The sequence below is a fragment of the Triturus cristatus genome, chromosome 3_2, assembly GCF_964204655.1.
Source record: "Triturus cristatus chromosome 3_2, aTriCri1.1, whole genome shotgun sequence".
Taxonomy (NCBI): domain Eukaryota; kingdom Metazoa; phylum Chordata; class Amphibia; order Caudata; family Salamandridae; genus Triturus; species Triturus cristatus.
The window spans coordinates 205494623-205512362 of NC_140584.1; the positions used below are offsets into that span (position 1 = coordinate 205494623).

A 17740-nucleotide genomic window follows, 5' to 3' on the forward strand; every position below is an offset into this window, starting at 1 on the left:
CCCTTAGGCCCCGCCCACCCTGACTGGATATTTTGCTCGCGCTCAAGTGCTCGCGCTCATGAGAACACTCGGCGTTGTTTCAGTCAGGAAATACGGCACTTATGGCGCGTTTTCAGAATTAAGTTTTACATCAGTAGTGCTATGGTTTCAAATCCGGCACTCGCGGCAGTGTTGCGATCAGGAAATACGGCACTCGGCATGACATGGATTTGTGTTTGCACATTCTGCATTTTTGGGACAAATAAACAGTGGTGCGATGTTTTATAATTGACATGTTAAGCTGGAAAGCACGGACTGGAGCCCCGCTACCGGATCAAGGTGGCTTGAGCCTGGAGGGCTGTGCAAATCAGCAAAAGAACAATAGCTGCAGCGATGGGGCAAGTATTCCCCGTGTAAAGCTGCTCCCCAGTGTATTGGTTTAGGGATTATTCAGTGGTCATGGGCTAGGGGCGAAGATGTCACTATAGCAAGCAATAATTCTGTTTGGCTGAACGTAGTAAGGCCTCTCGGCATTGGGCAACCAGGAGTTATTACATCCTCCCCTTTATTATCGGGGTCACCCAACTTCTTAGTGTCTTAGCTTTGCAAGCACTCCAGTCTCTTCCCAGAGGCCTGTTAGTATGCACACCATATTCCTAAATTATCATTAGCTCGGGCGCATTAGTCCTGTTTTACTTTCCAGTCCTCCATCCCCAGCTCTTCCGACTGAGAGTCACTATATGTCCCTCTGCTTACAGGGTTTCTGCTCTTCCAGCTGTCAGAAACTGGGAGCACTGTATGTCCCCGCCCCCCCCCCCCCCCCCCCCCCCCCAGATATCCGGAGCAAGAACTCTTTTCATACTCTGAAATTGGTGAAATGCACTGTTATAACGCTTTCTCTGCCATTCTGAGGCTATGTGGGCGTAAGCTGCCATGCTTGACCTGACGCACGCTCTGTTATGTGTGTTTTTGTTGTTGCGCAGTTTGATCTTTGCTTTAGGGCGGACTGCTAGAGTAATGGACTTGCACGATAGGGTCTCTGAAGTTGGAGGATAGGGGTGTGCATTCAGCGCAATCGTCTTTGGCCTATGTCAGAGTGGGTGCAGCCGTTTGTGCTGTAAAGGTTTCCTCTACGGAGATGCTCCTTGGGGAGGGTTTTTGTATCGAAACCCACCACACCCTCGCCATTGTATTAATTGTGTGTCTGGTTGTTCCTGCAGAGTGCTCTGTCTGGAGGGGGTTCAGATTTTGTGCTCTTCCAGCTAACCTTTGTCTGCTGGGTTTGGAGTCTGGGCAGTAACTGCGGGGTAACATGCCTTGTGCACTTTCAACGGCCTATGTTTGGTAGCTGTGTGTGTCTGCAGAGTGTGTTTGTAATTATGGATTTTTGTTTAGTGTTTGTTTATAAGCTAAGTTCTGATGGGTTAGTAGATTCACAAGGGCGCTGAGCAGGAGGGGGTCACCCCTGTGTTCAGCAACTGCACCCCAAATTCACAGCTGTGCTGCCCCCGAGGAGGACCCTGGTAAAGAAATGAGGGGGAGTGGGTGTGTCTCACGAGACACCAGAATAAGCAGACCAGAGCAGGATTCCCTTATTGTAGGGTAATCTATCTCGGAAGCATTAAATCAGTTTGGGATGCAGACCCGGTCATCTCCCCTGTACACATGCTAAAATTATTTCCCAAGCTACAGAGCAAACCCCTAGACCTTTATACGTACTGTGATCGGTGCGCATGTGCCTTTGCATCGACCACCTCCTGACCTGTGAACATGAGCTACAGAACCAACTTTCTAAGCTATGCAGAGTCGGCATTTCTTCAAACCGAGTCCCGGGCGAAACTAAATCTCCCGATAGTCCTCCTCCAATCCTTCCCCATCCACCTTTTCCTATTGGTGATCATGCCCGGTTCCAGGAATTTTCATCTGGATAGGCCAAGGGTTTGTGCAGGTGGGGCAATGTGGGCCCAATTTTTGTCAATTCTGTAGGTAGCCTACAAGCCCAAGATTTACATCAACAAGCGGCTTTCATTGGCGTAATGGCGACAGCTTTTCCGTCCTCCTGCCCTGCGCCAGGTCTCCAGATGCCTTCTTAGGGCGCGGCAGCGGCCTCCTTCCCCTAGGCTGCTTCATTCCGGGTAAAACTATGCTCACTTCCTGGGAACGTTGAGAATGGTCGGGGAGAGAAAGGGCAGGCTGAAGGCTGCAAGACGTAGTATAGCGCCTGGGACGGCGGCGCTTCATTCTTCAATATGTGACTTCTTCGATTTGTTGGTGGAATACAGGGGCCCTTGCAGCCTTTTAATTTAGGTTTGTGTACCACCTTAAACCTCGGCGGCAAGGCTGTCCGGATAATTGAGCTCACCGAGTAATTGAAATACAATACAAGCATTGGCATAGCCAATAGGTCTCGCCTTTGGGACCTTATAAGTGTTTAGCCATGCAACAGTTGATGTTGTTGCACTAAGGATATTGTGCTGCATAACTAAATACTTATAAGGTACCGCTTTGTTCGCCATAAGTTGGCAGGGTATGCTCAGACGTGAGTCCCTTGCTCACTTTGCCACTGGATTCAAGCAAGCCTGGATGAAGACGTCTGAAATGCCAGAAACCGGTCCTAGGAAGCTTGTTTCCGGTCCAGGGAAGGCATGGCTTGGCAGTTCGGGCTGGACTGTTCCCATGAGGCACAGGGTCAGACTGATTTGCATATGGCCATGTCTGAACTGGGGTGGCAGAGTGGGCTAAAGAACGGTGATGGATCAAACCCAGATCTGTTGACTGGGTGTGAGTGTTTGATTGGTTCTGATGCTCCGTCCATCACCACCCCCTTTTGTACCGAGACCTAGTGGCTATGCCAATGCTGGTTACCTAGAAGACGTGGACACTCATGTGAATGATGCTAACACTTACACCCGAATTACATTTTACCCCACAAACCAGTTTAAAAAAATACTCATCGGAACAATTGATAAAGCATTAGACCTCGGCACCATAGGTAACAAGGAAAAGGAGTCTCATCTAAACAAATCCAGGAAAAATGTATATATATTTCCTAACATCCACAAACACCCCACCAAACCGCCGTTTCGACCCATTGTCTCAACTATCAATTCCATTCATGAACCAGTGGGGTAATATCTGGACAAACATCTACAGCCCATTTTGCAAACAATGTCAACCTACATCAAAGACACCACTCATGTTTTTTAGGTCTCGCGACCTGCGTTGCACTGCACAGCAGTGCTCGTGCAGGCGAGAGTCTTTTTGTCCGGGGTTCAGAATTCGACCCTGGAATCGCGCACGCTTGTGCTTTTGAGATTCCTTTTCAGGTCCTCCATTGCCCTTTGCGTGCGTCTTATTTTAAAAGACTGCACGCAATTGGCCCGAGGCGCGTGCATAGCTCCTCCCATGGCCTATTGGTGTCTATTACGCGCACCAAGCGCGTAATAGACACCAATAGGCCGTGGGAGGAGCTATGATCGTGCTCAGATACAGGTGTGCCGCGCGCGCCACTTGTTTGTCTTTACTTTTGGTATAAGCGCGGCACTTGCGCTTCACTTTTGATGTTATAAGTAAAGCACGGGTGCCGCGATTATACCAAGGGTGAAGAAATAGATGTTTTTTCGGTTTAAACAAGCATCGTCATACAAATAGAACACGGTGTCCAGTACGGGATTGTTTGGTCTACCCCACGCCCCAGTGACACACTCAGGAGTGACACCCTCAGTAATGACACACCCGGTAGTGATGCATCCAGGAGTGATAGCCTCAGGGGAGACACACAGGACTGACAAACTAATAGTGACACTCCTAGGAGTAACACAATCTGGAGTGTAAGTACATGGACCCCTGTCCCTGCAGGCTGGACTCATTAAGATGTGGCCTAACTATTAGAGTGAATGACCTCGAAGCTGGGTTACCAGGTTCGAGTCTCTGCGGCTCAACCTCTTGTGATTCTGGGCAAATCACTTCATCTCCCCACACCTAACAAAACATGGATGTGCCCGTCTGCAACAGCTGGTGCTCGTGTATAGCGCCATGATACCGCCGGGTTGAGTTCGAGCTATATAAAATTGCAAGACAAAAACCACGGCTCTGCGGATCTCACACGCCCTCACATGTGCACTCACTCTCACGTGCCTCAGAGGTACTCTCGTAGGCAATACACTCTCTCCCCTCCATAAGTGCCCCTCGCTCCCAGAAGATTCACGCACTTCCTGCTGGTTGGCGAAGAGTGAGACACAAGCTCTCACGTGACAATATCGGGGTGTAGCGCCCACCAAGCGCCTCTTGGGTTTAAACAAGCATCAGCATACAAACAGAACACGGTGACCAGTACAGGGTTGTTTGCTCTCCCCCACGCCCCAGTGGCACACTCAGGAGTGAGACCCTCCGTAATGACACACCCAGTAGTGATACATCCAGGAGTGATAACCTCAGGAGAGACACACAGGAATGACAAACTAATAGTGACACACCCAGGAGTAACACAATCTTGAGTGTAAGTACAGGGGACCCTGTCCCTGCCGGTTGGACTCATTAAGATGTGGCCTAACTGTTTGAGCCGCAGAGACTCGAACCTGGTAACCCAGCTTCGAGGTAATTCGCTCTATCTCTTGTGATTCTGGGCAAATCACTTAATCTCCCCACGCCTAACAAAACATGGATGTGCCCAGCTGGAACAGCTGGTGCTCGTGTATTATACCGCCGGGTCGAGTTAGAGCTATATAAAACTGCAAGACAAACTAGCATTTGCAATGCAATAGGTCTTGCAGTTACGCGAGTTTAAGCTATTGGCATTGTAAATGACAATGCCTTTTATTTATGTTTTTAAAACAAAACAAAAATAAAAGGCATTATTTGCAATGTCAATAGCTCAAACTCTCGTAAATGCGAGACCTATTGCATTGCAAATGCTTGTAAATATTTGGAACGATACTCAATCCAGTTTTACAGAGAACATGATTTTATGTACCATCGATGTAAAATCTCTTTCCACCTCCATCCCTCATAATCTGGGCATTGAAGCAGTGAAATAATTTCTAATAATGACCGACGAAGACTTAAAAGTGTTCCTGATGGATCTGCTTCATTTTACCCTATTTCATAGTTACTTCCAGTGGAGAGAGGAGTTTTTTGTTCAAGCCTCAGGTACTTCTATGGGAAATTGTGGTGCACCAACCTACGCTAATATTTTTATGTACAGGTTCGAACTGGACCACATTCTTCACCAAAAAAGGTGCATCGACAATTTAATCATGTATAAAAGATGCATAGATGACCTCTTTATCCTGTGGAAAGGCTCAGAACAAGATCTTACCCAAGTCATCACCGACTTGGACAACCTCAATGAGAGTAAGTTTCACATCTAATATCCCCAAAAACGAAATCACGTTCTTGGATGTGCTAATCCAGAATCAACACGGACAGTTAACCACCAGTGTCTATACCAAAACAACGGACCGCAACAACCTTTTACAGCACTCAAAAACCACTTGACAATTTCTCAATTGCTACGAATCAAAAGAATTTTGTTATCAGAAGAAGGTAACATAAGGAGCAAGAAAAATACCATTGAGAAATTTTGACAGAGGGGTTATCCGGAGAATATCCTGAAAGACGCGGCTAACCGAGTTGACAAAGGAAAAAAGATAAAAAATATTTACTCAAGACCAAACTCACAAGAAACGAGGCACAAAGAATGGTATTTGTATCCAAATTCTCCACAAGAAGCATGAGCATAAAAAAGTCAATAGTCAAGCATTGGTCCATTCTGACATTAGAAGAGGATTTTAAAGGTATCTTCGGTCAACCTCCTAGATTCGTTTACCTAGATTCACGCAATCTAAAAACCACTAAACAAAAAAGCAGAGAACCAGGATGTAAACCACAAGGGTACCCTCCCTTGTATGAATTGTGGAAATTGCAACGCTATTATTAAAGAAAATGCTATACTTCAGCCAACAAAAGGAACCCAAGTAAAATTGAGAGTAATGGCTACATGCGACAGTTCCAATGTGATATATATATGTTAAAATGTCCTTGCGGATATGCGTAGGTAGGGAAGACTGAACTCAAAATCCGCCAGAACACAAAAGTAATATCCGCACGAAGAACCCAAAATCAACGGTGGCTGTACACTTTAATTTAATGAAACACAACACAAGCCAATTTAGATTCGTAGTATTAGAGAGAGTACCAATCCTCAGAGGACGAGATAACACCCAGTACCTACTGCAAAGAAGTTAATTGGATAAATCAACTCAATACCGTTAATCCAAAGGGTCACAACGAGAGACTGGACTTAAGTTGTTTTATATAAACTTTATCACCACGAGAACAGCCATTACCAAACATACTAACATTACATTTCCTTGTTATTTTTAGAGAAGTACAAGAACATAATGTAAATATTTTTCATTCCTCATTCTACAAAATACAGTTACATGTTTAGAGGAAGAAAATGATTTACACTGATATCGAGAACATGTAACTGTTTGACCCATGTTGATTCACATTCACCACGCATCATACCACATTTAATTTATTCATTTTCCAAGTATACCTTTTCTCCTCCTGATTGTATTTTTCGACCCCATTTAGCCTAGTCGCCGATCTGTTTATACATCCAGCCGCACACAATGTTTAATTTTCATTTTAACACGCATTTACACCACACTGATCGTCAGACCGATTTAGTCTGTTCTTTAGTTCTACACGTTCTGTAGTTCCAACGCTATCACATGACTATCAGAGGAGAGCAGATGACCGGTCGAGCCCGTTCTTTAATACTAAATCTAAAGTCATCACATGACTTTAAACATCCGGGTCTTAACCATAAACCACTTATACCGGTTTACCTTGCGACCATGGTTTCGAAAACCGTCCGGGTTGCCGAATCACTTTTCGCGACAGGAGTAGATTCCTACTGGCCACTTTTTTTTTTTAACACAGGTGAGCCATTGACCACGAAACTGTGGCAACTACTCCAGTATTTTACAACTAGTTTAGTTAGTTTACCCGCTCATTTTTGTAATCCCTTCCAGAACGTTTAATTGGATAAAAGACTTGTTGTTTTGAGGACAACGTTTAAATCAGGTTTGTTTATATGTAATGCACAGTCTAGTGATAAAAAATCACGAGCACCATTCTTCGGTTAATGTCATGCCACCAATTATCGTAACTCACCGACCCTTTTACACTCACTTTTCCTCACAAACGTTTGTCTTCCTTTATTCTAAAATCCGTTCTTGTTCACATTATGCAACCATAAATCGCCAATACGATATTGCTTTAGACCCAGTGGAATTGCTTGACCATCACCAATACACTGGTAAAATAGTTCGACAAATCACACGCACAAATAGAATGTACCACATTATCACCTACTGTATTATAACACCACTTAAATTTTGTATGCATTTAATAGTACAATGCTGAATATTACCTCTGTTTTCTAATAACACGCCCTGATGAAGGGCAGGGCCCGAAATGTATTGGGCACAATAAAACAACAATGTGTGAAAAAAACACACCTTAGTGGAGAAGTGTGGCTCACTGGTTAGAGGAGGTAGACCTGGAAGCAGAGGTCAGCCCGGGACCAGGGTTCAATTCCCGGCTCGCCTGGGTCTTGAGTCCAAAAATGTCCATGGACTCGATAATTCTCGCTCCAGTGCATACTCAATTCATGGGTTCACACTCTGCGACTCTGGGCAATAGCTTGCTTAATCTCCACAATGGCCCCTCGCGGCGGGATGCCTGGCTTTCACCTTGCGGATGCCCTGCCGGGTTATCTCACAGGGGAATACCAGGACGGGTTCCCTAAGCAAGCGCTTAGAGACCGCTTGGTGATTTGCGCTATATAAATTCCTGCACATTTACATTTACATTTACATTTACATTTACATTATTACTGAAGAAAGTAAAATGATACGATGAATTAAAAAAGTAACAAGAATAAAATCGATTTTGAAAACATTTCACAGGAGTTGAATATTCTTTGAAAATCAAAGGAGTGCAATTGGGGACCCCCTCCCTCCTTGAGAGTAGCGCAAATCGGCCATATAAATTATAGGCTTAAAATAAAACCTCTCAAAAGGTGAATCCGAGGGCCAATCTGCAGCGTTCATGATGTCCTCCAATCTTGCCCCAATCGTGAACGCCTTTGAGGCCATCACTCCCCTTGCGGAATGAGCTCCAAACTGGTGAAGGCTGACCCAACCTGCGATCGTCTGCGATGAAACTGCCTTATGTGGTTTACGGAGAGCAATCAAAAGTTGCATCTCCCCTGTGGGTCTCCGCTCCCCAGACATTTCCTCATAAGCTTTCAAGCAGCGAACCACAAACAGTTTGGGGGAATCTGGAAACGCCGGGTACTCTATTACGCGAGTGTGACTTTTAGTCCGACTGCTGATGGTAAAGGATACTCCCGAGGGGGGAAAAAACTCTGCCCATGATGTCTAGGGCCCGCACATCTGAAACCCTCCTGCAGGAGACAAGAGAAAGGAGCATTGCTAGTTTCGCTGACAACTCCTTTCTCAACAAATATTCATTAGATTGCCAGGACAGAAATAAATTGAGTACTCTATTAACATCCCACAACTCTGAGTACCAAGGCTCTGGGGGAAGTGACACTCCGAGTCCCCGCAGCAGTCGACAAACAAAAGGATGTTCATCCACTGGTTTGCCTTGCAGCGGAACATGCCCCGCAGAGATGGTGGATCGAAAAGTGTTCACCGAATGGTAGGCTAAACCTTGTTGGGCTAAACTTGCCAAGAAATTCAGAATGTGGACTATGTCTGCGCCCACGGGATCACAACCCTGTCGCACACACCAAAGACCCCATCGTCGCCAGGCCGATCATTATCTCTTGATGGTACTATCCGACCAAGCCTTGGACAAGAGGCCCTCAGCGAACTCCGAAAGGCCAGAGATAGACCATCTGCTCCTATAATCCTCCACGCAATGAGACGCAGGGGTCTGTCCAGCACCATCTGATGAGGGAGGTGATCCGGATTGAGAAGCAGCTCTGGAAAGTGGGGTAGTCTGATTGGAAAATCCCAAGAAAGTTCCAGAAGAACTGGAAACTAGACTTGTGACCTCCAAATGGGAGTGATGAGAACCATGCTCGCTTGCTGCTGCCTGATTTGGGCTGACAAACGGATGATGATCGCAAATGGTGGGAACGCATAGGCCTGTTCCTGCGTCCAATCTTGCAGGAAATCATCCGTGGCTACTGCCAACAGATCTGTCCTCCAGCTGAAAAACCGAGGAACCGGATGGTCCAGTCTGGAGGCGAAAAGATCCACTGAAAAAGGACCCCAAAGGTCCTGCACCAGAGAAAAAAACGGCCGGATGTAACTTCCACAGACAGGAATCTCTGAAGTGTTGCGAATGCCAATATGCCACCTGATTCTCCCGACTTGGGAGATACTCTGCCATCACTGCCAAACTGCCACAGGTCTGTCGCAAGATCTGAAAGCACCTTCGAGCGAGTGCCCTCCAGGTGGTTGATGTATCGGACTGCCGAAATATTGTCCATTTTCAACAGGACACAGGACTGAACCCATTCTTTGGTCCAGCACCGCACAGCGAAGGAACCCGCCATGAGCTCCAGACAGTTGAAATGCAGGGTTTGTTCCTGCGGAGACCATGACCATCCTGTGGTAAATTCTCTGCACCTGGCGCCCCAACCTGACCTGCTGGCATCTGACTCGATAACCAGGTTTGGGGCAGAGCCGAAAATCGCTCTCCCATTCCAAGCTTCCATGTGAGAGAGCCACCAACGAATCTCGGCTTGTGCCTTCTCTGACAAGAAAACCGGATGGGAATACGGAAGTCCCTTTCGCAAATGCTTCGCCTTGAGGCGCTGCAAGGCCTGATAAGGCAACGGACCTGGGGAGATGGCCTGGATGGAGGCCGACAACCTCACCCCGTGGGCAATCTGCCAAAGGGGGACCTTCTCTTTGGTCAGTTTCCCTTCGCTCGTGACTAATCTTGCCCAGCTTCCACGACGGAAAACTGAGGGTCGCCACCGTAGAGTCGATTATGAAGCCCAGAAAGGTGACTTTTTGCGCCGGAACCAACAGGGATTTTTTGGGTGTTTATCACCAACCCCAAACTTTCCAAGAGACTGCTTGTTGTAATTGATCCCGAAGCAAATATGGATCCTGGGCCAACAGCAGCATGTCGTCTAAATAAACTGAGCCTCGTCTCTCACGCTCGCAGGAACTCCATGACAGGCTTGATACCTTTGTGAAGCACCATGGGGCGGAGGATAGCCCGAAAGGGAGTGTGGTGAACTGAAATACTTGCCGGTGCCAGAGAAACTGAAGGAATCTCCTGTGAGGGGGGAAAAATAGGAATGGCCAAGTAGGCATCTTTTAAATCGAAGCGGACTATCCAATCTACTGGCTGCAGAATGTCTCGTAAGAGGTGAATACCCTCCATTTTGAAATGGTGGTATACGAGCCATTCGTTAAAGTCGTGGAGGTTCAGGACTGGTCGTTTCCCCCTCCCCCCCCCCCCCCCCCCCCCCCCCTCCCTCTGTCTTGTCCACTATGAACATGTTGCTTAGGAACCCCTGTGGATGTAAGACGGCGCGACATATAGCCCCTTTCTCTAGGAGTGCGGATACTTCAGCGGCTATCAATTCCTCTTCTTGGGAGAAAATCGAATAAGCCTGGGCAGAACCACTTGCTTGGGGTTGCAGCAAAATTCTATCTAAAAACCTTGGACCGTTTGCAACACCCAAGCATCCAACGTGATTGTTCTCCACAGACTCAGAAAGCTGGCCAAACGGCCTCCCACTCTCACCAGAGACTCGGTAGAGACACTTACCGGCGCTAGAGGAGTTGGCCCCACCTCGAAAACCAAGGCCTCTGGACCTTCTACCCCGGGAAGGGTAGAAGTTGTTGTTGCACCTGGACTGGTTCTGGTACTGCCCTTGCCTGGAGCCTTGCCCCCTGGAGTTTTGAGGGGCTTGGCCGGTCGAGCGGCCCCGTCCTCGACCGGCCCCACGGAAAACCCAGGAGGAAAAATCTTTTATAATCGAGGACTGGGCCTTATCAAGTGACATGAAGGTCTTAACGAACTTGCCCAGTTCCTTAATAAATGGTTCCCCAAATAAACCTCCCTGGGCGACTGCCCCCAATTTTTTTTTTTTTTTTTTGCGAAAACCTTTATTGCACATAAAAACTCAATACAAACATGGGCCTACAACCACCAGGGCCGGCCGCTAATATATACATGTTCGACAACATCAGGGAAGCAATAGGCCCCCTGGGGCTCAGCCGAATTAACAAAATACTGAGTGCACCTCAGAGGTTATCAGGATACATAAATTTTAGAAATACAAACAAAAAAGGAAAAATAAAGTAACCCCAAAAAGCAAGGCGGAAACCATCGAAAAAGGGGCGTCTAACCACGGCCGGGGGACCACACAGTACCTACTCCACCCTCGGGTGGTCAATGAGGATGATCAAGGGGGAGGTGGGGGCGACGGGAGAGCCACAACCATCTACAGGTGAAATGTAAAAGTCTGGGAACCTCGGGATCAGGGGGACAAGGCAGCCTCCGATGTGTCCAGGAGGGGGGGTGTGCAGATGTTACTGCCCCCACTTCTTAGTCGGCCAGATCTCCCAACTTCGGGTCCACTTTGATAAGAAAAGACCGCCTCTGCTCCGTTGAGAGCGCACAATTTGCGTTTCCCAGAAAAACCACTACACGTTGTGCCCAGTTTGACAGTGCGTCTCGTGTAATAAGGGCCCCCAAACTCTTGGCGTCCTCCGCCATGTCTAGGATCATAGTGAGGGATCCCAGGGCATCCAGAAGCTTGTCCTGGCACGCCCTCCAGGAACTATCTATATCCTTCTTGGGGTCCTTGATGAACTTTGCCAGGACGGTTGACATTCTGGAGTCTAACTCTGGGGTCTGTGCAACCTTCCCAACAAGAGAGGGGCGTGGGCACTCAGAGCGCAGACAGCTACGGGCTTCCTTGCCCATGGGTGTGTGAATCCGACTTGCCACGTAGCCGGCGACCTTCGCTGACGGAGTCCACTCGGAGGACCGGGGGTGCATGAGCAATTCCGGGTCCATCATGTCGAAACCCCCACTTATTCCTTGAGGCTCTGTGGGGCCTGACGGCGCTGCTGGCCGCCATGGTCTAGATGGCTCTGGCTCATCGTCAGTATCACCTTGAGTGTCATCCCCAAACCCCTGGGATGGACTGACTGGGTTAGTAGGGGTGGGGTGGTCTACGGTGGCCGGCTGAGGCTGATTTTGAGCCAAAAAGGCCTCTCGTATACACTCGAAAATGTCTTGATCCTCACCGTCCCCCCCCCCCCCCTGGGAGGCTTAGCTGGCATTGGGTCCCCCCCTTGTGCATCTGGGGAAGCTTTAGGAGCATTGGGAGCTGGCGGGGCCCACTTAGCGCACTCACGCACTATCTTTTGAGCCAGATGCTCCTCCATGGGAGCCATGACTTCCACTGCCTTGTAAATGGATGCATCCACTGCGTCATTAAACTCAAGGCAATTGGGCTAGGGGATCCTCCTCCCACTGCATGTCGGCCTGCTCTGACATGGAAGAAGCACGTAGACTCTGATAAAGGTATAGTACGTGCCAATGGCTACCTCCACAGCCTCGAGGACAGCAACTTAAACGCTTGGGACCAGCAAAGTGAGTAGGGCACAGCCCCAATTTAATTAAAGGAAACTAGTTCAGAGCCTCTGGGACACCACCCTGCCGTAGACAGGCTTGAGACACCCCTGGGAGCAAGTCCCTTCAGGCCCAAAGTCAGCCTGCTAATCAAATATGCCCAAAAACAGAGATCTCTACACCCAAAGGGCGTTAAATATAACGACACACCAACCTACTTGGAGAGCGCTCTGAGCATCACTGGGCCTGAGCACACAGGCTCTACAGACCCACTCGTAAGGGCGTAACTCTCCAGGGGTTGCGAAGCTCCAGGAAACGGCGGGCGGAATGAAAGCAAGTAACGTTTTTTCTGATTCCGCGTGTCGTTGCTAACGAGGCACTGAAGTGCTGGACGCGTGCGACAGTGCGCCCTGGTGGCTGGAGGTCGGGCCGCGCACCGCGGCAGGTAAGTGAGGAGAAGACCTGCGTAGGCCTGAAAACAGACCCATGAGCCGAATGACAGAAAACCGAGCGCGCAGCTACAAGAACACCGAGAACCACAAGGTAAACTGGAGCGCACTGGTGACGAGAGCAGCGCCGCTACGCTTGTCTGCGGCAAAGCGCGATGACACGGGCAAAGAGCCAAAACACAATTTTCTAAGCAAACTGGCATAAGAAAAAACAAACCTGCATTAACCAGGCGCAATAGGACAAGCACGTATCTACGCAGTTGCGGGAGACAGCACCAACGTGGCCCCGCGACTACGCTGACAACCTTACACAATCTTAATAAAATAGATGGGAAAGTAACAAGCATTTACAATGCAATGGTCTCGGCATTTGTAAAGTTAGATCTATTGGCCTTGCTCATGACATTATTTTTGTTTGTTTTTGTTTTTAAAACATTTAAAGAAACGCCATTGTCATGAGCAATGCCAATAGCTCTAACTTTAACAATGCCGAGACCGTTGCATTGTAAATGCTTGTTAAATCTCGGATCCAGACTGCGCAAGCGCAGCCTTCGAGCCGAGACCTAAAAATGTGTGGATGACCTCTAGTTTTAATTGATACATTTCGCATTCCACCTATAGGCAAAACTCTGATTTTCAATAACGTTTATTTAACATGACAGCGTAAACAGCAATTACAATACAAGCCAGCCAAAGATAACATAGAATGCCAGAAAAGTTAAATGTATGTTGCAAATTATGATGAAAGAACCTAGCTACACGTAACCCCCTAGGTATGCCTGTTCATAGAACGCAACATACGGCGCTGCATATTTTTGAAGCGTACAACTAGACCTAGCCAATGCAGCGCTTTGTTTACCAGAGCTGCTTTAGCAACCTAACGTCAGACCTGCACACCTGGTACCTGGCGGGCCAGTGGAGTTGTCGCAGGTAGCGGTGGGATGCGGGGCTTGTCGCTGGGTCAAGAGGCCCAGCTCGGCCTCCTCACCTGCCCTTTTATTCTAAAGCCCGTTCTTTCTTCAGCAGGGATGATGAAAGCCCTGAGTGACTCAGTCAAACACAGATATGACGCCTTCCCATTAAAGGGGGCGCTTGGCCTTTCGGTTACTACAAGAACCAAGAAGTGGCGACCTGTTGCTATTTAATTAAAGTTGACGCCTCACTTCAGGTTCACAAAACCTGTCACAGGGCGGAGTAATGTGCTCGCAGGCTGTCACTGGGGGATGGGAATATGGCGCTCTCTGCCGCCTTTTCCTGCCGAGCCTGCTCTCGGTAGGCACTCTCTGCTGCGTGCCCGCCTTCAGGTGTGGGTGGAGTGCGGGATTTCTGTTTGGAATGCTCAACACCGACTTTGTTGTCGGTTTAAACATCCTCCCAGTAATCCATCCAGTTAGAAACACAAGAGCAGCCTTTCCGCCTGGATGAGCTCATGTTTCTGGCGGCTTGCATCTGCTGCGCGAGGTAGGTTTGGTATATTTCCAACACATTTTCTAAATGGAGCGCCTAACCGACGGAAAACTCGTGGAAGGGGCCAGTGAGAAAACGACCACTTCGTGTTTCTGACGGTGTTTTTATATTAACGTGACTGCTTTTCAAAGGAGTCTTCTGCTACACACAGTATGTACGTATTCTCAAATAAATAAAACAGGGTGTGTACTTCCACTTCATCGTATAGTCGTTGTTGTCCGAACCTGTTGCCGCTTCTCATGAACCCCAAAAGTGTGTACTAGTAGTTGTGGGAGAATATGGCTTTAATGCCCAGCGCTGTGCACTCTGGAACCGGGGGAACCAGGTTCGAGTCTCTGCGTCATCTCAACACCCTGTGTTTCTGGGCAAATCACTAATTTTTTTCCATGCCTAATATAATGAAAATAGTTGAACTGGTACTCGAGAAAGCGCCTAAATATGAGTCGAATTTGCGCTATATAATACTGCGAACACAGTAAACGTGTCTACACTGTGCATCATCTTTTCCAGGTTAAACACACATGACCGGGCACGCCTGGGAGCACTGCACAGCGCCTCTTTCCTTCGTGTTTATATTGCTACTGTGTCCACTCAGTAGCTTCTAATGAGATGACAAAGGTACCTGTCAAAGTCCAGGAAAAGCAAACGTATTCAATAGTTCGGTTTGGAAGTGAGACTGCGAGATGCACCCCCAGAAAGTCGCGGACCCCCCCTTCGGCAAGCATGGTAATTGGGTACACCAGGTGGGCATCTGTACCAGGTTCTGACAGGAGCCCGTTGATTCTCTGCCCCTACCCCCTCCTTCTCCCTGCACTTCACTTTCAGCAGACTCAACTTTTTTGCTGTCACACCCACACAACAGACGCACCTCGTTAACCCCTGCCTCGCCGCAGGCAGCAGCCCCATGAAGGAAGGTCTGGGTTCGGTGCGGGGGGAGTAGAGCCGGGCATTCTCCAGCGCCCTATCGGTGCGGCTGCACTGTGCCTGGCGCGGCCGGTTTGGCGCCACCGGCGGAGGGTTTTTATAGACGTAAGGGTGAGCTTCAGGAGGAGCCTGTGAGGTGCGGGCAGCCTGGGATGAGTCGTTTTTTGCCCTGAGCACACACGCACCTCACCAGCAGAAGCGATCGTCACCAGAGCTCCTGCGTGCTCCGGGGGCTCCCGGCGACTGCACGTGCGTCATCATGGTAAGACCCCATTAACTTTCAACTTTTTACTGACTTTTTGTACGGCAGAAAACGCCAAGATGCCACCGTTTATTTAAGTACTGAACGCTGCCGTTGCGCAAAGGAGCCATTTAGGGTGCGTTTGGGCGTGTGAGTCGTAGCGAGCACCGATTAGAAATGTACGCGGCTCATTTATTTAGATTAGCGCTTAATTAAACTGTTGTTCGCTTCCAGAGGGCCTTAGAACAAGCACACCACCGCCTTTCTCCGAGGCGAAGCAGAAATGCCTCGGAGAAACGCAGTGGCGTTTTCGGATTCGGGGCGTGTTTTGCTGTTATCTCCTCTTGCCATTGGCTGGAGGAGATAATTAGACTTTCTGAAAAAAACACGCCCCCCGATCCGAAAAGGACGGGGCCTGATCGGAGTGACGGGACCTCTTCTCCAATGGCTGGCCAGCATTCAAGAGGCCAGCCAATGGAGAACAGGGGAGAAGAGGGGCGGGTTCAAGCCCCTCTTCTCCAAGTCATTAAATCTCGGATCGAGACTGCGCAAGCGCAGCCTTCGAGCCGAGACCTAAAAAGCACTCCTCTCATGGCTGCGTAGCAGCAAAGAAAGAGGATGAGCAAGGGGTCGATGAGGGACTATGTACAGGATGCAGTGTTATGATTGGTCCATTGGACTCGTTGATATGTTGTCCCTTCTTTGTTTCTTTATTTAACCAATTTCCCGAGGGTGTTTGGGAAATGTGGTTTGGTTATAAGTTTTAAAATGGCTGCTATCAGAATAAAGCAAAGAAAGTATAGCATAATCCGAAGCCTCTGGTCCTGACAGAATTAGAGGGATGTTAAATTGAAGTTACTGTATATTTCCATTTGGTGTTCTACCTCTTAGACTAGTGCAAATGTTTGTTATAAGTCTTACCATGACGTGCTAATTTCAAATACCAGAACCATTACCAGAGAACTGCTTCATTACAAAAAAGAACCTTTCAGTGCGAGTAAGTTCCTATCACAATAATCTACTCAAAGTTACTACCCATGTTTTTATTTTCTTTCTCATTTTCTAGAGCTAATGGCAGAAGCAAGCGTAATAGACCAAATGAGCAGTTCGGGCAGTTCATCGGATTCCAAAAGTTCCTCTTCGAGCAGCGAAGACAGTTCCAGTGATTCTGATGACGAGGCTAACAAATCTACACACTCATTATCTATTCAGGGATCCCAAACCACTGCCGCCGAAGCTGCTCCTAAACAATCTCAGGAAAGTGGTGGCCAGCTGATCAACACACTGAGTAAGTGCACAAACAGGGCTTCCGAGATTAAACCCTCTAGTATGCCCAAGCAGACGTGTTTTTATCTTTATTATTATGCAGTATTGGTGCTAGAGTATGTTTATCTTATTTGTGGTCTGTGAAAAACCAGTGGGGGTATTGTTTAGGCACAACCAGTAAACTCCAGTGCAGTAACTTACTTGTGTTTTGTCGGTCAATTGATATGTTGCTCTTTTTATGTACATTAAACCAAATCATGGTAAAGCGACTTTATCCCGAACTCCTCTGTGTCTGGTGATGCATGGAGCGCCATGGGAGTGTTATTTTGATCCTGCATAGGAAAAGTATCCGGTCAAGTCGTCATTTGAGGAAGTATTGGACTTCTACAGGAGCAGAGAATCTCATCCAAATCTTGAAAAGTTGTGCTTTCACTACGAGATGCAGATGGAAGAGGAGGATCAGGACTAGCACTGTGATTACTGTATTTTTATTTTTATTTTGCCTCAGCTGGTATAAAAGGCAGACTTTTTTTGACAATTCTCAGGGTGTGGAATAAGAATGAGACTACCGTATTGACCCGACTTCCAAGGTTCAGTTTGTCGTCCATGACAACTCCCAGCGTCTTGGCTTTCTTCATAGGAGTGGGGAGAAACCCCAATTCGTCTGCCCACCATGAAGGGGCCCATATAGAGGTGTCGTTTCCAAATAAGACTACCTCCGTCTTTCCTGAGTTTAACTTTAGACAGTGCTTACTCATCC

The 17740-nt window shown here is 47.9% G+C and overlaps 1 protein-coding gene across 1 annotated transcript in view; it reads left to right on the plus strand.

Annotated features, from left to right (window-relative positions):
- The window catches only part of EAF2 (ELL associated factor 2), a 172463-nt gene that overhangs the window by 118505 nt on the left and 36218 nt on the right, over positions 1-17740 (plus strand). Inside the window, exon 5 of the mRNA XM_085647527.1 lies at positions 16781-17002. Within this exon, the coding sequence (XP_085503653.1) occupies positions 16781-17002 (222 nt within the window). The remainder of the gene's footprint in view (positions 1-16780; positions 17003-17740) is intronic.